This window comes from Panthera pardus, unplaced genomic scaffold (genome assembly GCF_024362965.1).
Source record: "Panthera pardus isolate Hobbes unplaced genomic scaffold, ASM2436296v1 HiC_scaffold_20, whole genome shotgun sequence".
Taxonomy (NCBI): Eukaryota; Metazoa; Chordata; class Mammalia; order Carnivora; family Felidae; genus Panthera; species Panthera pardus.
The window spans coordinates 28,692,016-28,714,722 of NW_026526766.1; the positions used below are offsets into that span (position 1 = coordinate 28,692,016).

A 22,707-nucleotide genomic window follows, 5' to 3' on the forward strand; every position below is an offset into this window, starting at 1 on the left:
AAGCTACACTCATGGCAGCTTCAAGCTCATCACCTCCTGCCCGCTTCTCCTGAAGCAGCCCTCTCCCCAGTCACTGAACCAAGTCTCTGAAAACAGGTGATTTTATGGAAAGCGGTGGAATTTGAAATGTTATTTAAAATAAGAATAACCCCCTTTTCACACTGACTGCAAAAAGACAAATCATATAATCATCACCTGAAGAAAAAGAAAATATGTGGTTTGAATCAATCCCCTTCAAGTGTTCTTTCTATCTAGAAGTTTATCTTCTGTCTATAAGGTGGCTCCTTAAGACAATGAGCAAGCATGGGAGTGTTTGCCAACCTCTTACCTTGGAAGGCATAGGTCATAGTCCATTGGGCTACTATAACAAGATGCCACAAATTTATTTCCTACTGTTCTGGAGGCTGGGAGTCCAAGATCAGGGTGCCAGTGTGGTCAGGTTCTGATGAAGGCACTCTTCTGGGTTGCAGACTGCTGATTTCTAGCATGGGGGAAGGGGCTTAGGAGCTAATGGTATCCGTCACGTTCATGCAATCCTTGTCCTCATGTGACCTAAGCACCTCCCAAAGGCCCCACCTTATAATCCCATCAGTCACATTGGGCATTAGGATTTCAACATAGGAATTTGAGGGGACACATTCAGCCCATAGCAGCATAGTGTGTCTCACCCTTGTTTGACCACTCCACGAACACAAACGTGTCAAACTGAAGTAGTAGCCATTCTGGCAAGTTCTTCCTCCACTTAGAAGTTCTCTTTTATTTATTTATTTATTTATTTATTTATTTATTTATTTAATTTTATTTTTTAACGTTTATGTATTTTTGAGAGACAGAGAGTGACAGACAACGAGCAGGGGGAGGGGCAGAGAGAGGGAGACACAGAATCTGAAGGAGGCTCTGGGCTCCCAGCTGTCAGCACAGAGCCTGACGTGGGGCTCGAACCCACAAACTGTGAGATCATGACCTGAGCAAAGTCAGATGCCCAACCAACTGAGCCACCCAGGCACCCCCAACTTAGAAGCTCTTTAATGGCAGCAAGTCATGGGGCCGCTCTTACGCTGTCTTACCCTGTTCTTTTTCTGATTTTCAGTGTCTTCCTCCACATTCCCACAACTCCTGTGCAGTTAACTGAGCTCTCCAGGAAGTCTTTCATTGGGTGGCTATCCCAGGGCATGTGGGATGAGCCCTGGTGTGGGAGAATTTTCCTTTGCGTGCTAGAAGGAATTTTTCAGTCTGGAAATAATGAAGTTCTAAGCATTGGAGACTGGCGCCTGCACATCTGTCCCGTGAGCGTTTTAGCAACATGGCCGAGGTGCAAGGCTGTGCATGTTGAATAAACACAGCTGCATTTATTTCTGTGATTACACATCCAGATAGCTGCATAGCATGTTTATAAATGCACATAGATTTTCCTCCCCTCTTGGAGCACCAGGGGTGGGGGACAGGAAATCAGTTGTCTGTAGTTCTTGTTTGTAGGTGTGCATGATGGGAGCCATCTTTACTCTTGAATCACTATGTGGGGAGTAAGATTTTCATGATTCAGTGAAGTCCCTACATTCACCTATTCTCCACTTTTTGTTGGATGCCCCAAATTCCACCATTAGAGTTTTATCCAGAGGTTAAAGTTTTCATCTCTGTTAAAATATAGTTACTTAACTTTAAATTGTATTAGATATTTGCACTAGGGCATGTGACATGCATAAGGATACCAGGTTGTAAAAGCTCAAAGCGCCATTGCTTATAAAGTCCCTGGTGCTTGGTTTGGGCATGTTGGGAAGGAAGGAGAGAGGCTGCAACTGAGAAAGAAAAAAAGGCCAAGAAAGGAGGAGGCTGAGAGCACGAAGATAATCTGCGATTTCAAGAAATTTTGCCTAGGACCTCCCTCTTTGGTGATTATTTTCCTATTGGCGAAAACATTCCAATAAGAAAGCAATGGTGTCTTCTATTAGACGTGGCTATATTTATGGATGGGGCTTCTACACTTTCAGAGTTACTGCTCTGGAGACCAAGGGGAAAGTGTGGTGTTTCTCCTAATCAGATGGTGCGGGGGGGGGTCCCCAAATGTGGGGCGTCCTGATAGGGTGGGGGCAGGCAGCATGGGCAGTGAAAGAATTCACCAAAGGCAGAGCAAGGGAGATAGAAGTTTACTGAATACACTGCAAGGGAGCCCAAGGGAGGACAGCAAAGGACAGACTGTCTGCATCGAGGCTGTGGTTGGGGCTGTTTTTAAGGGGGAAGGTGAGGACATATGGGGACATAAGGAATTTTCCCCTTTTTTCGTACCTGCGCCTGGTTGTAAGTAGCTCATAAGTCAGTTGGGGCCTGTGGATATTTTGAGGTTTGTCACCTGATGAGCTAGGTGGTTGCCGTGGGCCCTTTTGCCTTCCTCTCCATTCCATTACTGAAGCCTGTTGCCTAAAAGTGGCCTCTACAGAAAATAGAAAACACATAGATTAAAGAAAAAAAATGTTTAATGTTTATTTTTGAGAGAGAGAGAGAGAGCAGGGAAGGGGCAGAGAGAGAGGAAGACACAGAATCCCAAGCAGGCTCTGTGCTGTTGGCGTAGAGCCTGATGCGGGGCTTGATCCCGTAAACTGTGAGATCATGACCTGAGCTGAAGTTGGGCGCTCAACTGACTGAGCCACCCAGGCGCCCCTAAAACACATCGATTCTAGCAGCAAGGATGCCCCCGCCCCCATGTAAAGAGAAGGTTGCAGAAGAGGATTGTGAGGACAGTGGGGGGGGGGGGGGGCGGGAGGCAAGAGCTTTCTGGGGACCTGGCTGCGTAACTAATCTCCTTGATGGGAGAGTCCTGGAACCCAGTGACAATAGGACAGAAAGAGCCTTCAAGAGGATGCCAGGGAGGTCAAGACAGAATTCTAGAATAAAGTATCTAGAACTAGACCATTTAGAGGATAAATAATGGAGAATGGGAGAAGAAAGAATGGTGATAACAGTGCTTTTTAAAAATCCAGCCATTGGAAGGATTTCCTTCCCCACACACTCCCTGATTTGTGGGTGGTACCCAGACTCAAATCTGCCAGCAGCATCAGTAGTTAGTTCATAAACCCATCATTCCTCAGTTTTCTAAGATCGGTCTGATTTCTAACACTCAGTCCCATTGCTGAACACTGTACTGTTTGTGGTTAGAAAATCATGATCTCTGTGCCCATACAAGTGTCCTCTGCCATAGAGTGTGTAAAGCCCTATATGGGCAAATTAATTAGGAATTCTTCTTCCTTGTCCCTTCCTGTGACCTTGCTTGTCATCTTGAGTTTCCTTTCTTGCTTAATAGCTTTGCAATCCATCTTATCACCTGAGCCAGAAACCTGAGAAAATTCTCTTATCTATTGCTGCATAACAAATTACCCCAAACTTAACTGCTTAAAAGAACAAACATTTATTATCTCACAGGGTTTCTGAGGGTTAAGATTCTAGGAGCAGCTTAATCGGGTGGTTCTGGCTCAGGATCTCTTACAAGGTTGCAGTCAGCTATCTGTCAGGACCACAGGCATCTCAGCTGGACAATTCTCTTCCAAATTCATTTGCATGGTTATTGACAGACCTCAGGTCCTCCCTGACTGTACACCAGAGGTCTCTATATTCTAGCACATGGGCCCCTCCAGAGACTGTGTGAGTACTGTCTTGACATGGTAGCTGGGTGCCCTCCAGAGCAAGTGATAGGGAGGGAGGCAGGCGGGGGGGTGGGAGGAAGGGAGGGAGAGAGAGACACTGAGAGACCCTAAAATGAAAGTCACAGATTTTTAAATTCTCTAATCTCAGAAATGACATCTCTTCTGCCATATCCTATTGGTCACACAGACCAACCCTGCTACAGTGTGGTTGGGGACTCCATAAGGGTATGAATACCAGGAGGCAAGGGTTATTGGGGGCCACCTTGGAAGCAGCTATCTCTGAGTGGCTCCTTTCCTTCTTCTCCTTCAGCAGATCATTAAGTCCTTCTGATTCTTCCTCTACAGTGTTTTTCAGACATGACAGCATCTGAAATCTGTTTCTTCAGGGAAGAGGCATGGAGGCTGATGGAGGAAGCCTTGGGGACCACACACCTAAGGGCACAGGGGGAATATATAATACTATGCTCCAGCCCAAACTTATAGCGAGAAGGAGAGCATACCTCTTGGCAAGCCAGTCTTTTGGGGAGGATTCATTCCCTGTGCAGGGAAGGGGAGACATGTAACACTAGAGTCACCCTACAGAAACCAGGTGCTGAGCACAATAGCAAGTGAGCACGGGTGCTTTCAGACTTGATCTAAGCACCTAGGATTTAAGACCATAATATGACGTCAGCTCCCCCTTTGCATGAGGCAGAGAAAGTCTTTTTTTTTTTTTTTAAATTTTTTTTAATGTTTATTTTTGACAGATTGTGAGAGAGGGAGAGAAAGAGAGAGAGAGAGACAGAGAGAGAGAGACAGAGACAGAGACAGAGCATGAGCAGGGGAGGGGCAGAGAGAGAGGGAGACACAGAATCTGAAACAGGCTCTAGGCTCTGAGCTGTCAGCACAGAGCCCGATGCGGGGCAGGAACTCACAGACCACGAGATCATGACCTGAGCCGAAGTCAGACACTCAGTCGACTGAGCCACCCAGGCGCCCCTTGGGCAGAGAAAGTCTTAGGAGATCTCCAGTCAAAGGTCTGTCACTTCCTTGTAAATATCACAAATAGGTTTAACTCCACATGTCTACTTAGATTGGAAGTGGCTTCCTAGAGCTCTTGAACTGAGAAAAGTTGTGGGATCCATTCTGCTTCAGTGAGGAAGAAAGCCTTGATTCTCAATGTCTACCATTGTCAGAGGAAACGAGTTTATACCTGCCATTTGGCTGGTGGGAATACACCCCATTTCCACTGATGATACCTTTCTTCCTTGAGACCCTCCTATAAGATGGGCTTTGGGGGAAAAAGCAAAACAGTTAGTAGAGTTTTCAGAAGTAGGCATACCTTGAACCCCAACTCCCATGAGCTACTTGAGCTGCTACAGCACTGTCCCACCATGCACCCACCACTACCAGCCCCACCTGGGAGGAAGCTGGGAGAACCTCATTAGGTTCTTCAACAGTCTAAAGCTGGATGGTTAACCAAGATTAAGTCAACTGACTAAGGGTCCAAGGAGGCCAAGGTGGGAGTTCAGAACTCGTTGGTGGGAGATTCTGGGCCTTCTATGAAAATTTACCTTTGTTCTTAGATTTATAAACTTGGGACCAGAATCATAAGTTTATGGCCCAGAATAGAGGTCGGCTCTCCCCTCCATCGCCGTTTGACCTGGGACTCGGAGAGGTCAAGGGACTTTCTCACAGTCATTTGATAAGTTGGCCAGGACCACAGGCTCCTCCATTTCTAATCTTTCCCTGCCCTGTGTTGGACTTGCGAGCACACTGGCATGCACACTGCCTGGACAGAGAGGCTCCAGCTGCCTGTTTGCTCTGACATCCAGTTTCTGCCCTCCTTGTGACCTCTGAATGACAAGGAACCTCATTTCCCAGGCTGCCTTGTCTTCTGCCTCCTACTAGGTTTGGCCCACGGTTTGGGGCACTGGTGGAAAATTTGAGAGCAGGAGTTGGTGAGAAACAAGGTATTTCTTCCTCCCTCCCTGCTTTCTTTGGCATCTCCAGCAGTGACTGAGTCTCCCCTGGTCCCAGCACCCGTTGGACAGTCCCCACTGTGCCTCTGGCTTCTGCCACATGACCCCTTGAGCTGCAACCCAGTAATTCCCAGTAACACCAGCTCCCTCAGCCTGAGGACTCACTGCTGTTTACCCCTTCAGCTAATCCCCGGGTTGCCTCATTTTCCTCTGGCTTCTCAGCTCTTCTATTATTTGTATAGCCAGTTGCCTATGTTAAATTACTTATGTTTGGTAAGATCTAGACTGGTGTGTCCTTTCCTTACTGGGCCCTGAATGATGGAGTAGGACCATCATTCTGTGTGTTCCCTCACATTATAGGAACACAATAAATGTTGAGTCATAATCATGTTAATGAAAAAGGAAAACCAGTTTACCCAAGAGAGTTAGTGCTCTGCTCTATTCCTTTACTCTGTAAATCAAGCCGATTAAAACTACATCATGTTGTGCTCACTTCGGCAGCACATATACTAAAATTGGAACGATACAGAGAAGATTAGCATGGCTCCTGCGCAAGGATGACACGCAAATTCATGAAGCATTCCATATTTTTGGGTAAGGGGCATCAAGGAATCTACCCCTGAAATCATTGTTTCACTATATGCTAACTAATTTGGATGCAAATTTTAAAAAGTAAAAAATAAAATTAAAAAAAAAAAACCCTACATCATGTTTGTCATAATTCCTGAAAAGCAAAAAAGTGGAGACATTTTCTTAAGACATTTTCCTGAGGGTCAGTCGTGTGCCTTCAACTCTGGTGTCAAAAGAATGGATTTCTTTGATCTCCTGGATCTTTTCCATCTCTGTCCTCTGATTTAATCATGGAAAGGATCGTTCTTGGTATGGGTGGGTCTGTAATTTTTAATTGTTGCAGAACGAGCCCTAACGTCATACTATTTGGTTTCCTCCACTCGCTTTGGTAATGACTCTACACTTGGCCTTCCCATCACAAGCTTGGTTGTTGTGACCTACGGTCCTGTTTATATGCCAACCCCTGTTCTTGGCCTCCACACAAGGATTCCCACAAGGGTTCCATTTGAGATGGTGGTTTCCAACATTGGGGATATCTGCCCGCCAGCAACTGGATTTGAGACCACCGGCTTGTTTTTCCAAACATTAATATCTCAGTGATCTCTAAACATATTTTCTTTTCCAGAATGTTTTCCAAAAGGTTTGTAAGAATGTCTCTAAACCTTTTTGTTTTCTTCTGAAGGTATTAAGGGCCTAAGGGGAGGGGCATGGGTAATATAAATTTTAAATTGGCAGAATAGTGGGGCACCTGGGTGGCCCATTCGGTTAAGCGTCCCACTTGGTTTCAGCTCAGGTCATGATCTCACAGTTTGTGAGTGTGAGCCCCACGTAGGGCTCCCTGCTTGGGATTCTCTCTCTCTCTCTCTCTCTCTCTGGCCCTTCTCTGTTTGTACTCTCTCTCAAAAATAGATATATAGATAAACTTAAAAAAAATAAATTGACAGAATGGTATTTAAAGCTATATCCAAAAATATATTCTTCCCTTAAAAAAAAAACAAAAAACAATTCTCTTTACATATTTAAGTAATTCATTTGGGAGAAGTTACTACCCAGCTATTCACATAGCCAGCCCTTGGCAGTTTTAGTTCAAAATGCTTTGAAACCAGTCAACTACAAAGCCTCAAATGTTTTCTCTTTAAAAGCTCAACTTAACCTTCACTATGGCGGTGGTGAGAAAAGTGACAACTCATTTAAAGATTCTCCCCTTTTGTTTCTTTGTCTTTCTTCTGCAGGCCATGTGTTTATACTATGGGATCTCCCATAAACAACAGGGCCCTTTTTCCCTGCCAGGAGCCACCCGTTGCCATGTCAACATGGCAAGCTACAGTTCGAGCAGCTGCATCTTTTGTTGTTTTAATGAGTGGGGAAAATTCTGCCAAGCCAACACAGCTTCGGGAAGGTACCGTACATGTGTTCTGTGCTTCTTTCTGTATTGCGCACATGCTGGACCCAGGGATCCAGTACGCAATGTTTTTCTCGACTTTAAAGAGCTCCTTGATTAGTTGGGTTGGAATGAACCTACTAAAAACATTTTGCCAGAGAAAACAGCAGGGGATGGGGAGGGGCACTTGAGAGTCTGGACAAAGCATGCGGGGCTCTTCATGCCAGAGTTATCAATTCCTAGATTATTTTAGCAGTTGCTTTCACCTGGTGGTTTGTGGGCCATAAGCGGGTGGTCTCAGCTGAAGACTTTTGGGCAGGCAAATGTGTCACAGAAACACTGTTACAGTTGGGTTGTCTGGAGTTCAGTCATGGAGCCTGTACCAGGTTATTTGTTGCACTGAGCAATCGAACTCCTGTTGGCTGACCCACTGGAGATGCCCTGCTAAGGCATCTGTTCTACACACTGTTTGCCGATTCGGTTCTGAACCAAAGGTGTGTAAGAAAGATGGAAGGCAAGTGCTAACGCATCAACGTTTTGTCTGCGAGTCACGTGCCTATTGCACTAGCTAACATTTTCAGTTAAGATCCAGAGTGTGTTGACGCCAGGTAAAACTTTTGTAATTATAATATATATTATTTCTTCATTTAAAATATGGTGTCTCCTCCTATGTACTTATTATAGAAACTTTAACACTTATAGAAAAGCAGAAGTAACACAAAATAACTTTAGAGAAAATGGTTGCTAACATTTTGCTGCATTTCCCCCCAGTGTTTGAAATCAGTATGTATAATACGTGTTATCATTTCAAAATTGTCGTCGCAGCATGTAAGAGTTTTATATTCCACTCTTTTCACTTGTACTGTATCTTGAATTTTTTCAGGCCACTAAGTATTTTTCAAAAATATGATTTTAATGTCTGCATAATAACTTTGTTGTATATATATCAGATTTTATTTAACGTTTCCACAGTATCAGGCATTTTTATTATTTACAGGGTGTTTTTCCTATTACGAATAAAGTTGCATTAAATTCCTGAGGAGATAGTGTGTATAAAATGAGATAGTGTGTGTTGAGTCAAAAGTTTTGAACGTGTTTAAGGTTGTTGGTACATATCTCAAGTTATTTTCCAGAAAGGTTGCACCAATTTCCATACCTATCTAGCTCTGAGGTTAACCTGGAGCTTCACCTGTCTGACAGGCAAGAGAAAGTCTCTCTTTAATTGGACCGCTTCGGTTATCAGTGAGGTTGCACCTGTCCTTGTGGGTTTCTTAACCATTTTCATTAACTATTCACTTCCTTTGCCCATTTTTATTCTAATAAATAAGCCTTAGTGAAGCTTTTCGAAAGTTTGTTTCACCTTTTAATTTGATTGGGTCTTTAAAAAATAAAGATACTCGGGGCGCCTGGGTGGCTCAGTCGGTTGAGCGGCCGACTTCGGCTCAGGTCACGATCTCGCGGTCCGTGAGTTCGAGCCCGGCATCGGGCTCTGTGCTAACAGCTCAGAGCCTGGAGCCCATTTCAGATTCTGTGTCTCTCTCTCTCTGACCCTCCCCCGTTCATGCTCTGTCTCTCTCTGTCTCAAAAATAAATAAACGTTAAAAAAAAAAATTATAAAAAAAAAAAATAAAGATAGTGGAGCCTCCAAGTTGGTAAATGTGAAGATGCAGAGAGAAGGCATGGATGTTTCATACCTCTTCCCACGTCCCTTCTCATATGTGTCTCTTCCATCTAGCTGTTCCTGACTTGTCTACTCTTCATCAAACGTAGCAGAGAAGTACACTGGCTGAGGGTTTCTTTGGCTCTTTGTTTCCTTATGGGGCCCCCTCATCACATAAAACTTATATTAAACAAATCTGTAAGCTCATCTCCTATATAAAAGAATAAAATAAAATAAAATTATTAATCTCGTATGATATTTGTGGAAGTATTTTTCCCAGTTTATAATATGCCTTTTAATTTCATATAATGTTTTTGACCTAGAGGAGATTTTAAGTTTTATGTAGTCAAATCTGTCAAGTTTCTCTTAGAAAGTCTTTTGTTGCTCTGAGATTCATCTGCTTTGTTCTAATATTTTTACTTAAATTTTAGTTTAATTTTTGTAATTTAATCTGTTGGCAGTTTATTCTGGTCAGCTGTATGAAATGAGAACTAAACTTTTTTTTTTCCCCAAATAGGAAACCAGTTGCTCCAAGATCATTTATTAGATTTTGCTGACTTGTAGTATCTCCTTTTTTAAAACAAAAAAATTATCTTTATTTTTGAGAGGGAGTGAGAGAGAGAGAAAGAAACTGAGAGGGAGAGTGGGGGAGGAGCAGAGAGACAGACAGACAGACAGACATAGAATCTGAGGCAGGCTCCAAGCTCTGAGCTGTCAGCACAGAGCCCCACGTGGGGCTCAAACTCAGGAACCATGAGATCATGACCTGAGCCAAAGTTGGACGCTCAACGGACTGAGCCACTCAGGCTCACCCCTCTCCTTTTTTTAAGTTTTTTATTTTAACGCCAGTATAGTTAACATACAGTGTTATATTGGTTTCAGGTGTAAAATCTAGCGATTCAACAATTCTCTGCAGTACTCAGTGCTCATCATGACAAGTGTTATCTTTTGATTTGTGAGATCTCCTGTGTCAGAAACTAGTTTTATGCATGTACTGGAGGGTTCAGTGACTGTTTGCTTGATTCCCAAGGTCAAAGCCAAACAAAACAAGCAATATATTTAAAAATTTTATTTGTGAGGCAACTGGGGGGTTTAGTCGGTTGAGCATCTGACTTTGGCTCAGGTCACAATCTCACGGTTTGTGAGTTCGAGCCCCACGTTGGGCTCTGTGCAGAGAGCACAGAGCCCGCTTCTGATCCTCTGTCCCCCTCTTTCTCTGCCCCCTCCCAGCTCACGTTCTCTCTCTCTCAAAAATAATAATAAAAATAATTATAATTTTAATTTAAAAAATAGTAAGTAAATTTTTACTTTTAAAAATTGGTCACATTTACGTGGCTCATTTGGAAATGAACAAAGGACCGGGGTGCCTGGGTGGCTCCTTTGGTTAAGTGTCCTACTTTGGCTCAGGTTAGGATCTCACAGTTTGTGAGTTTGAGCCCCACGTCAGGCTCTGTGCTGACAGTTCAGAGCCTGGAGCCTGCTTCAGATTCCAGGTCTCCTCCTCTCTCTGCCCCTCCCCCACTCACACTCTGTTGCTCTCTCTCTCTCTGTCAAAAATAAATGTTAAAAAAATTAGAAAATTTTTTAAACAAATGAACAAAGGACAAGAAAATTGCAATAAAGTTACCTTTTTTCTCCTAATTTCCACCTACCCAGTAATTGTCCCCCAAGGCAATCAAGGTGACCAATTTTCTTTGTGGATGGTATAGTTTCTCCTTTTTTGTTGCACAAATCATAACATGCTATACACCTTTTTGTATTATGCTTCCTCCTCTAGAATAAATGTGTCTTATAGCTAATCTTATATCTGAACATAATAAAGAACTTCCTCATTATTTTTATGACTACAGAGTATTCTGTAAATGGATGTTTCACAATTTAGTTAACTGATAGCTCTTGACTTCACTCTTTATCAAATAATAAATTTAATGAGCATTTACTTCTCTCCTCTTCCCTCATCCACATTCCCCAGTTTTAATTAATACAGTTTGTGGTTTGGGACTGATATTATCTTTATATTTTGTTTTTGTATTATACCTTGTTCATTTAAGCCTTGTTCATGAGGTGTGACAAATATGTATCTCTGTGTAATTAATCAGCCCCCCTATGAAGACATAGACTCTTTCTGTTCCCCTGGTAATTCCCCGTGCCTTTGCCATCTCTCCTTAAGTCATTTCTCCCCAGCCGCACACCAGTCTCCCACTGCTCTGATTTCCATATCTCTGCCTCTCCTGTGGATTCACATAAATGGACTTATTCTTTCATGTTGGGCTGCTTTTGCTCTGCATGTTTGTGAGTTGCATCCATATTGTTGTTGGTGTCAATAGTTTACTTTTTTATTATTTTTTTTATTAAATTTTTTTTTTAATCTTTATTTTTGAGAGAGAGACAGAGTGTGAGCAGGGGAGGAGCAGAGAGAGAGGGAGACAAAGAATCCGAAGCAGGCTCCAGGCCCTGAGCTGTCAGCACAGAGCCTGACACGGGGCTTGAACTCACGAACCGTGAGATCATGACCTGAGCTGAAGTCTGACGCTCAACTGACTGAGCCACCCAGGCGCCCCAATATTTTACTCTTTTAAGGAAATTGGTGGCGGGGGGGGCCTTGGCTGGCTCAGTCGGTGGAGCATATCTCTAATCTCAAGGTTGTGAGTTTGAGCCCCGTGTCGGGAGTAGACTTTGCTTAGAACATTTTTGTTTTTTTAAATAAGATAATTGATGAGTAGTCACCCATTATATGAATGAACTGCACGGGTTTTTGTTTGTTTTTTGTTTTATCTGCCCACCTGGTGAGAGACATTTGAATTGTTTTTGACCATCACAGAGCATATGCTGTGGACATTCAATTATAAGTCTTTTTGCAGATATAGGTTTTTATTTCTGAGTAATCGTGGAGTGGAATTGTGGGATCATATATGTATATTTTAACTCTGTAAGTATCTGCCAGAGTAGTTCCAAAGTGATGGAGTCATTTTCTGTTCCACCAGCAGAACACGTGGTGTTGTCAGTCCTTTTAATTTTAGCCCTCCAGCTGGTGGTAAAAAACTTCTCCTTGTGGCTTTAATTCACATTTCTCTGACAGCTAATGATGGTGAGCAACTTTTCATGTGCTTATTGTACATTCCTATATCTTCCTTTAAAAAAACATCCTTCAACTCACTCATTTATTAAATGTGGGTTTTTGGTTGTTTTTATTATTAGATTGTAACCATACTTTATATACTCTAGATACAAACCTTCTGTCCGATGTATGTATTGCAAATACACTCTTCCAGTCTGTATGGCTTGCCTTTTCATTTTTTACTAGTAGTCTATAATATAACACTGATTTTCCTTAGAGACGTTTTGTTCTGTAGTAATTCCATTACAGATTAAGTTGTTTCTGTAACAGTTTCTTGCAATCCTTCCTCATCTTTTTTATCTCATTACTTTGTTGTCTTTTGATCTCACTATGTTACACTGTCTCAGCCTGTTGCCTTCGCGTGGTTTTTTACTATTTTTTTAATAGAAGTTATATCTCGTATCATAATTGGAATGCCAGTTTGCTGAACTTGTTTGGGGTCTAGTAAATTGACTTCCAAGGCTTGTTCTTCCTCTGAGTCCTTAGAACAATGTTTTCTTTGACCTTTATTTTGAGGTTTTTTGTTTTTTGTTTTTTAATAGTGTTCATGGCTTTCCTCTCTGCTATGTACCGACAGGATAAAGTCTATGGATTTCCCTGCATTCCATTCACTGTCTACTTATATGCTGCCTAAAACCCTCTCTCTGTTAATCACAGGAGAGGTTACAAAGCACACCGCTCCTTTATCCAGGCTCTGGTGCCTTCTTGCAAGTTGTCTAATGAACTTCTGCTGGGCTCACACAGGGTCTTTTTCTACCCTCCCTATGTGGTTCTGTGACATGCTGAATTGATTGAGTATATGAAATGCCACAGCCTCAAGCAGGCACTGATACCTGAACTCCTCCAGCCTCTGTGGCTGCCTATTGTGGTTTACTTGTGATAACTACACTTCCTCAGATGCTGTGTGGCTCTCCCTCCTCCCACTTCACCACGGCTACATACTTCCTCATTCATAATTTGGCTCTGCAGTTCAGATATAAAGGCTGTGTTTGGCAGTGTTTCTCAAACTTGAGTATTATTTGTCTTTTTAGAGGGGAAAAAAAAATCCCCTGATTCACTGGAGTTGACTTAAATTACTTGTTTTAGAATGATATTTTAGAAAGTATAAATGGAAGACTGGGTATAAACTTTTACATAATATATGTTATATTACATTATGGATATATTATTGATATATATTATTATGATATATGTGATATGGTCAGTATATTTATTATTATATATTTCGATAATATTTGTTATATATGTTATTATTATGTAATAACTCTTACACATCTATAAAGCCAAAATCAAATATAAACTAAACATAGACCAAACTATTAAATCAATAAAATTCAAATTAGCAAGTTAATTTAATGAAAAGATTATTATTTCGCTGAAATGAAATTGCCCCTCACTATAACTGTAGTGTGGACAGCTCCATGAAGGTTCTGTTGAGATTATTGTGCGTCTTTTACCCTGAGCCACACAAGGATCTTGTCCTCCACCGCTTTTCTTCCACGTGTTGTAAAGCTTTTGTTTACACAGCATACTATTATGTCATCTAGTCCTTATTCACCAAAAACATCATCCATATGTTCTTTTCTTGTTATCTTTCAATAATTAAAGCAGTTTTGCATGTCCCTGTGCAATCATATACACTAATGCAGATGTAAACTGTGAAACTGTTTACCAGTACTCAGTTATATCTGGATGATCCAGCCTGCTTGCCAAATCTGGCCTGCTACCTGTTTTTGTAAATAAAGTTTTACTGAAACATGGCCATCGCCTATGGCTGCTTTCGTGCTACAGTGGCAGAGCTGAACTATTGTGATAAAGATTGTATGGCCTGCAAAGCCTAAAATGTTTATTAACTAGCTTATTACAGAAAAAAAGCCTTCTGACCCCTTTCGTATCTGTCTATAATTGTCTATTTGAAGATTATCAAAATTAGAACAAGAATTGATTTTAAAATTTTCATGGAAATTTTTCATGCCTGCAGGAATATATCTGAGAATCTTTTTTTCAGAATTAACCAGTTCAGGGCAGAGTTGTAATAAAGGAGATGCCTACTGGGATTTGCTTATGTTCATACCAGTTACACTTACGTGATATCATGGAGTAGACTTTACCAATTCAAACTGAGAAAAGATTGAGTGAGACAAGGAAAAATACTCATACTAATACCTAATACTGCAGTTCCCCTACAGACCACAGCTGAGGTTTTCCAAAGGACAACCGGAAAAGAGTACTAGCAAAGCTCTTTGCTAGTTCCAAAATGGCTATCTTGAGGATGGAATAATGCCTCCAAATTTCTGTGCGCTCCCTAGAGAAAAAGGGTATGTGGCTACAAGATGATACTACTTCCTTTCTAAGTTATGTTTTCTAGATTGTAGAGTGGTCTCCTAGGTCCTCCACTCTGTTGTGCACAATGCCCTTTAAAACGATGAGCTCCCCTCCAAAACATGAGCAGAAAACTGGGCCCCCAAGTCACAGTTGCCATCACAGTGACACATCAGTGTGATTAGCACATTTGGCAGGCACCAGCTGATTTCTCGAAAGAAGCAAAGCACCTGGGAGCAGCATAATGTAATGAGGCAGATAACAGCAACAGAAATGACAGCAGCCTTTGGGCAGGGGACAGACATCAGAAGATGGACCTCTGAGCCCTTGCTACAGGAGGGAAATCATTCCTCTTCGCTCTTTACAAAAAGAAGGGTAATGGTTTAGATTGCAGCATGATGACCATCATAAGAATTTTATTAGCTCAGAAGTCACTAGCCTTTTTTTTTTTTTTAACGTTTATTTATTTTTGAGACAGAGAGAGACAGAGCATGAACAGGGGAGGGGCAGAGAGAGAGGGGGAGACACAGAATCCGAAACAGGCTCCAGGCTCTGAGCTGTCAGCACAGAGCCCGACGCGGGGCTCGAACTCACGGATCGCGAGATCATGACCTGAGCCGAAGTCGGACGCCCAACCCACTGAGCCACCCAGGAGCCCCTCACTAGCCTTTTTTTAAGAAGGCTACATCAAAGCTATCAATTTAGATTGGCTGGTTTGGCCCCTTTATTATTTAACTTCCCCAGCATAATTTCATTTGGGCAGATAGAAATGTTAGCTTGTATGTTACGGTTGGCCTCTGTTGCCTGCCAAAATGTAGCTCAACTATTATGCACAGAGACCCATTGCCCCCCAAAAGTGCTTTGTATGTAATAGGTGCTCAGTACTTGCTTTAAAAAATGTGTTCTGTATTATCAGATAGAAGTTCATGGAAGGAGCATTTAAAAGCACTACTGAATAGTAACAAAAAAGATTGCGGGGTCATTTCTGTACTTATGCTTCTGTTTAGAGTTTATGCCTTTTTTCCTAGGCTCAATAGATAATAAAAGAAAAAAGAACGACACAACATTCTTATTTTTCCCTGTTCTGCAGTTCTTTTGTTTAGTTTAGTTTTATTTTATTTTTGTAGAGTCTAATTTAGTTTTATTTTTGTAGAGTCTAATTTAGTGTATTCCTACTTACTAGATAAATAAAACATTCCACTTATTTTTCATGGAAAGCCTGATGTAAATGAATAAAACTAACCTAAGCTGCTTACAAAAGTAGGAGAAGAAGCATATGAACAAGAGAAAGGTGTTAAAAACTCTATGTGCCCTCGCATAGTATCTGATTTCATTTTTCTGTGCAAAAGTAAGAAACTGTAGACATTACTTCATCCTGGGCAAAATGCTACTCTGGCCTGCCCAATAGACTAAGTCTCTGACATTCTCTCTCTTGACTCTGTGTGGGGAAATTCCAGGAAAAAGCCAGGATTTCAGGGTCCAGACCCTCCTGTGTGCAATTGAAAGCCAACTTTCTTTCCTCTTGATGGCTCAAAATGAGCAATACTACTTAGACTGCTCCCACAGTATGCAACCAGGAATTACGTATAAGGAAATGATAAAGTAAAAGACGTTTAGGAATGGTTATGATTAAGAGTTTTCACCACAAAGAGAGAATGCAACGTAGAGAAAGCTCCTTGTTTCTAGAACTGAGGAAACTGTATTCTGAGCTAGCACACATACATATGTTTCAAGGGATAGGAGTACAGAGTGAATGCATTCACCTTTTTCTCTTTAGAAAGCTCCTGGTGATCGAGACAGTGTTGTGCTCCGTTACATCCCTCACTTTAAGGCCTCACATCATGTCTCAGCACTTTCTAAATCTTTGTCCATTCATTCTTTTCATTGTGACTTGCTTCTGACTGGCTCTTGCTTGCCCTCCTAGTGCTGTACTTACCATATTTGGCATACGGGAAGTCATCATGATGTCTTTTGGCTAATGATGATTACAACAGGCATGGACCAATTCTTTTTGCTATGGATTTTTGTCTTAGGCTTGACATTCATGAATTTTCTCATGTGAATAAAGTTCTCAAGTGTACCTGTGACCATCTGCAGCAGTATGATTTGGTGCCTGGTTTGCTGACCCATTTTGTACTTAAGTTTAAGGGGAACTGGGTAATCTGTGTCACAGGTCAGAATGGTGGGTGAGATGTGGAATAACAAGCCTGGTGAAATGCGATGTATTCCTTTAGGTATTCGTTAACCGCGAGGGAAAACCTCAAAACCAATGGAGGTACTTGTGTTCTCAGTTCAGTAGGTGGCGCTCTTTTACCTGGTTCATAAGAATGATCTTGAAGGTCATTCTCTTCGGGGAGTCCTGTGCCGCAGGCAGTACCATGTTGCGGGGAAGGAAACCCGAAGCCCTGCTGGGTGGCATCAGTGCCTGAGAAGTGGTGGCATGACCTGGCACTTGGCCCTGGTTAGGCAGTGCCGGTGCATACCAGCCCAGGGCATTCTTACTGTCTCCTTTGTTCTGGTGCCAGTTCCCGCCCTTGAGCAACAGCAGAGAAGAACTAACGAAAGACAGTCACGCCATGGGTATTCAAGAGGGTGGCACTAGCTCATAAAACCAGAACGTGTAGACTCAGCAGCTCAAAAGTACTGAAAGAGAAAGGGCTGGGGTTTGCTGAAAGACCCAAGCACTGGACAGGCAAGCCAAGAGAGGAAGAGCAACCCAAACCGGGACCTTTCCCTCCTTTTTATTTATCTGTGATTATTAAAAAAAAAACAACACAACACATATATAACCTGCGCATTGTGTATGGTGTGACTATCTCTTACACTTAAAAATACACATTTTCCTTTATACACGTGTTCCTATACACCTTTAATTTGTAATACAAAGATACTGCAAAATCATAAAATAGCTTGATACATGGAATAATTTGGGCAGGAAATTCTGAAATTAAGAAGAGGGGCTGGAGAAAAAAAAATCAGTCGTGAGGTAGGAAACAAGCAGGGGCTACAGAAGAATTGAGGAAAGAAACCCGATATGTTAAGTAAAAGCATGTATCAATCTGATGTTTCCAAATGCTTCATGTTATTTGTCTAACCTACAGTGGAAGGGTTTAAAAGATAAAGTGAGAGCTTTTAATAGGAAGAATTTAAGTGCCTGTTTTAATTTTCAGGGAAAACAATAACTCCTTAAATAACAAAAAAATTCTGTGAGATGTTTAACTTTGCAAAGATAAATTATCTGCCTTTGCCTCTAGAAGCAGGGTGGTTGTGGATGGGGTGGCTGTATTTTTACAGTGTGTTTTGTATTTCCAAGACTCCCCTAAGAATAGGATAATGACTTTCCATATATTTTGTATTTAATTTACTATTCGTGGGCATAATTGATGTGTCAAAATGACTACAGTATCTTAATTTTCTTCTGGTTTTCTTTTTATAAAAGTGATCTTCCCAAATAATGAGCAAGGTTTTTTACAGGCTTAGTGTAAAAAAGTTCTTTCTGCTTCCATGGGCTGATTCCATCAAATTCTTCCTTTTTCCTCTTTCCTCTTCCGATGGAGGAAGACTGAACCTTTAAAACTATTCATAGGACGGTGTCTTAAAATGTGATAAATAAGAAAATAATTAAGGGAATTGTTTTAACACTCCAGTTATAAGAATTTTTAAAACTAAACTTTGAACTGCCTCTTATGATTTAAAAAGTGACCTATTTCAAATCCTTATCATACCTACAAAAAATACAATCATCTTCAAAGAAAATTTCAATTCCGTTCTGGACACGAACAGGTCTATTTGGATCTTATAGCAGCTGCTATTGTGATCATAAGAACAATACTTGATATGATGTATCTGTCTTACTCGTGAGACCATCGGAGTATAAGAATTTTCCACCCTTAGTAAGTTCCAGTTTGAGGAGGTGGTGAAGGGGTATTCAGGAGCTTTCTGAGGAGGCCCAGAAGGGAGGCAAGATGGGTGGCTGCTCAAGCCTGCTTGGTTAGGGAGTGCCACTTCCTCTGGGCCCCTTCCTACCTCCCCCCTCCCTGTTAGTCTTGCTAATGAATCCGGCCTGGCCGTGAAATCATCCAGTGGTGTGATGGGCTTCTGGCCTTTGCAGAGGAAAAACTCTGGGTTAATTCAAGTACAGCGTGTTCTCTTTGTTTTGCAGCTGGTGTAGCAAGGGAGTCTAGGGCAAGTGGATTGAATCAAAAAGGAAAATGAAGGCATTCACTGTCTGTTTCATCGAGGATGGCTCATTTAAAGTAAACACCATTTAAATAGTCTCCAAATGGCCCATTCTATATGAAGTCATACAGGATGCCCCCTTTGGGCTGTCATTCTCCTTTAAATGGATCGCTTTGTGTGCACTGCGTTTTAATGCCATTCAACCTTAAACCCCCATATGTGGGCCTCATCAGGCCACAGGCTTTGGTGCACATGTGGCAGCCATACCTTCAACATTCTTTGTCTCTGTCTCCAGACAGTCAGCCCAAGCAACAGGGGGAGGTAGTTGTAAAGACAACAGCAGTTAACATTTCTTCAACACTTATTATGTGCCAATTACTATGTCGAGTGATTTCTATATATATTATCTAATTTAATCCTCACATAATCCTATGAGGCAGATACTATGATTATTCCCTTGTTATAGATGAGGAAACTGATGCATAGAGAGATTAAGCAATGTGCCCAAACTGGTAAGTGTGGCTCAGGGAGTTGGACCCCAGCAGTCAGATTCCAGAGCTGGAACTTAATCAATGGACATATTCAGAAGAAATAAGCTCTCATCAATTCTCTTTGCAAGGTAGGCTTATCCCAAACAATAGATAATCCAGAAATTATTTCTCTTTGTCTTTGGAATGCATGCTCTGCTTTCTGGGGCAGTATTTCCACCTTGTTACTTGCATTTTTTGCCGTTGGGTTCGAAGATGAGATCAGGTATTCCTTGAGCAGCTAGCTCCCTGTGGCAGTGGGCAGTCTTCATACAAGATTGGGCTCAGTGGAATAATCCATTAACAGACAACCCCAATGAGACTTTTCTACCAGACATGCCCTCATAGTAAGAAACTAGTAAAAACCTCCCCCAGAGAACTGAAAGCGTTCAGTTGTCACAGCGGTTGCTCCAACATTCACCCAGGGTTGGGCAAGAAGCCCAGGGCTGGACAGCTTTGGGGAGCCTCTGTGAAGGGTCCAACAAGGGTCTTTGGGAAACGCATTTCTAGCCAGTTTTTATTTGGCCCAGCGCATTGATCCGCCCCTGTTTAACCATCACTTGGTAGCCTAGAGAAACTTTTTTGCTGTTAAGGCTCGAAATATGAAACAGTTTATTCTAAATGACCTCCACTAAGTAAAGGAACTTTAAGAATCTTAAAAAATGAAAAATCCTGAGGATCATATAGAAGAAAATCATCTTGAACATTTAAGATATGGGTTTGAGTCATATTTTCAATACATCCTGCCCCTGCCCCCCAAATCCTTTCTTTCCATTGTTTAACTTCAGAGAAGACTACAAGGGAGCAGTGGCAGTTTGGATATATTTTTGCTGGGCTTGACTGAGGTTCTGCTATCACTTTTGCTATCTCACTCCCAAACTTCAGGTCGTTTAGGGTTTCTGCCCGAAAAAAAATAAAATAAAATAAAACAAACACATTGATCTCTCCCTCTTCCCTGCCACATCTCTTTATGGCTTCCAGTGCCCTCCCCACATCACCTCTAGGATACAGACATTCCAGTAAAGGCCCTGGGACAGGATGTGATTGGGCCCTCTCTGTGACCTTGCATAGCATCTAGCAGAAACCACTTATTCCATTAGCACTGTTCTCTCTGGAAAGCAGTTCTAGTTCTTGCTGTTTCCAGAAGCCTCCTCTTGCCCATGTGCCAGTTGTATGGTACAAGAACCAAAGAGACAGTAAACATCAGATCAAAACTTCAGTGCAGAGCGTAGGGAGAAAGCCTGTTGTGTACACGGTTTCCTCTCTTTTCCCTCTCAGCTTTACTGAGATATAATTGACATATAACATTGCTTACGGTGTACAACGTCATGATTTGATATCTGTATATACTGCAAAATGATTACCACAATAATGTTAGTTAACATCCATCCCCCATGTAATTACATTTTTTTTGTTTTAAGAACTTTTAAGATCCACTCTCTGATCAACTTTCACATATACAATACAGGATTGTTAACTGTAGTCACCTTGCTGTACATTACACCCTGTGAACTTATTTATCTTGTAACTGGAAGTTTGTTTCCTTTGACCACCTTCACCCATTTCTCTGCCACCTCCCCTGCCCCCCAACCCCTGGCAGCCACCAATTTATAATCTGTCTCTGTGAGTTTGATGATTTTTTTAGATTCCACAAATAGTGAGGTCATTCAGTATTTGTCTTTCTCTGTCTGATGTGTTTTACTTAGGATAATGCCTCCAAGGTCCACCCATGTTGTCAAAATGGCGGGATTTCCTTCTTTTTTTATGGCAAGTAGTATTCCGTTGTGCGCGTATACTTCACTTTCTTTATCCATTCATGTGTCGATGGACACTTAGGTTGTTTCCATGCCTTGGCCTTTGTAAAGAACATTGCAATGAACATAGGAGTGTAGAAATCTCTTTGAGATAGTGATTTCATTTTCTTCAGGCACAAACCCAGAAGAGGAAGTGCTGGATCGTATGTTAGTTTTATTTTTAATTTTTTTGAGGAACCTCTATACTCTTTTCCACAGGGCTGCACCAATTTACACTCCCAGTAACAGTGCACAACAGGCCCCTTTCTCTGTTCCACATTCTCACCAAAACTTGTTGTTTCTTGACTTTTTGATAGTAGCCATTCTGGCAGGTGGGAGGTGATCTCTCACTGTTGTTTCGATTTGCATTTCCCTGATGACTAGTGATGTTGAGCGTGGTTTCATGTACCTGTTGGTGATTTGAATATCTTTGGAAAAATGTCTATCCAGGTTCTTTACTCATTTTTAATCGTATTTTTTGCTGTTGATTTGTAGGAGTTCCTTATATGTTTTGGATATTAATTCCTTATCAGATAGGTGGTTTGCAAATATTTTCTCCCATTCTGTAGGTTGCCCTTTGATTTTGTTGATGATTTTCGTGGGTTGTTTTATTTTTTTTTTTCTGTGCAGAAGCTTTTTAGTTTGATGTAGTCCTGCTTGTCTAGTTTTGCTTTTGTTGCTTATGCTTTTCATGTCATATCCAAAGAGTCATTGCCAGTGCTTTATTCTTAGAAGGACTTTCTAATAGGTTAGTACCTCTTCCTTATCTCTAAATTGTCTCTTACTTCTGAGTTGTATGTTATCATTTCAGTATAATCTTAGGACCAAAAATATTGTTCTTTTTTCATTAGTTGACTGATTATTTTTATTTTTTTATACTAAAAAGGCACATATTCAAAGAGTGAAATAGTTCTATTGGGTTTATTATACTCCTCCCCAAAATACCTCTACTGTATTTCTTCTGTTTCAGAAGTAACCCCTTTCACATCTTTTAGCTGATTATCTGATATATATGTCCATGTTGTTCAGTAAGATGCAGGACTGTTCAGGGTTGATCTTCCCACTCTGGCAGGTGAGGATTTAGCTCTCTCCATGCCCTCGTAACACACATACCCCCTTCCCCAAATCCCATCGTCCCGATGTAATAAATTTCATAACCTTGATTAGATCAATGTTCTTCACATCATTATATCTATGTTCTTAGAAGCTGAGTCTTGTACAGCTTTGATTATGTTATTGTTTCTGTACATGTTAGTTTTTCATGGCGTTAATCATTGTTTTATTGTTTGTTTTTCCTATTTGCTTAGTATTTACCAACCCCAGAGGTGTTGAAAGTTGTTTCAATCTTCTAAGGTGCTCGAATACATCAAGTTGCCTATCAATTTCCTCCTGAAGCAGTCTTTCCCAGGGTCCTGGAATCTGCTGAAGAGCTGGGTTACCCTCTCTGCTGGGCGCATAGTTGGCGCCTGGGATCACCCTTCTCCATTAGTCTACAGATTCCCTGTGCTTCTCTCTTGTATTGGCTTGTCTGCCTTCCTCTTGGTTTACTATATCTTTGTGA

The 22,707-nt window shown here is 41.5% G+C and overlaps 1 protein-coding gene and 1 non-coding gene across 17 annotated transcripts in view; both read left to right on the plus strand.

Annotated features, from left to right (window-relative positions):
- Positions 1 to 22,707, plus strand: part of AOPEP (aminopeptidase O (putative)) — a 342,850-nt gene that overhangs the window by 44,458 nt on the left and 275,685 nt on the right. For all 16 annotated transcript variants that reach the window (XR_008424187.1, XR_008424185.1, XR_008424186.1 and 13 more), the window contains exon 3: positions 7,399 to 7,565. Coding sequence is in view for 13 of the 16 variants with exons in the window: in XM_053907863.1 (XP_053763838.1) it covers positions 7,399 to 7,565 (167 nt within the window). In the remaining 3 variants the exon portion in view is untranslated. The remainder of the gene's footprint in view (positions 1 to 7,398; positions 7,566 to 22,707) is intronic.
- LOC128778766 (U6 spliceosomal RNA) lies at positions 6,082 to 6,188 on the plus strand. Its single transcript, XR_008424478.1, has one exon. It is a non-coding gene; the product is annotated as a U6 spliceosomal RNA (small nuclear RNA).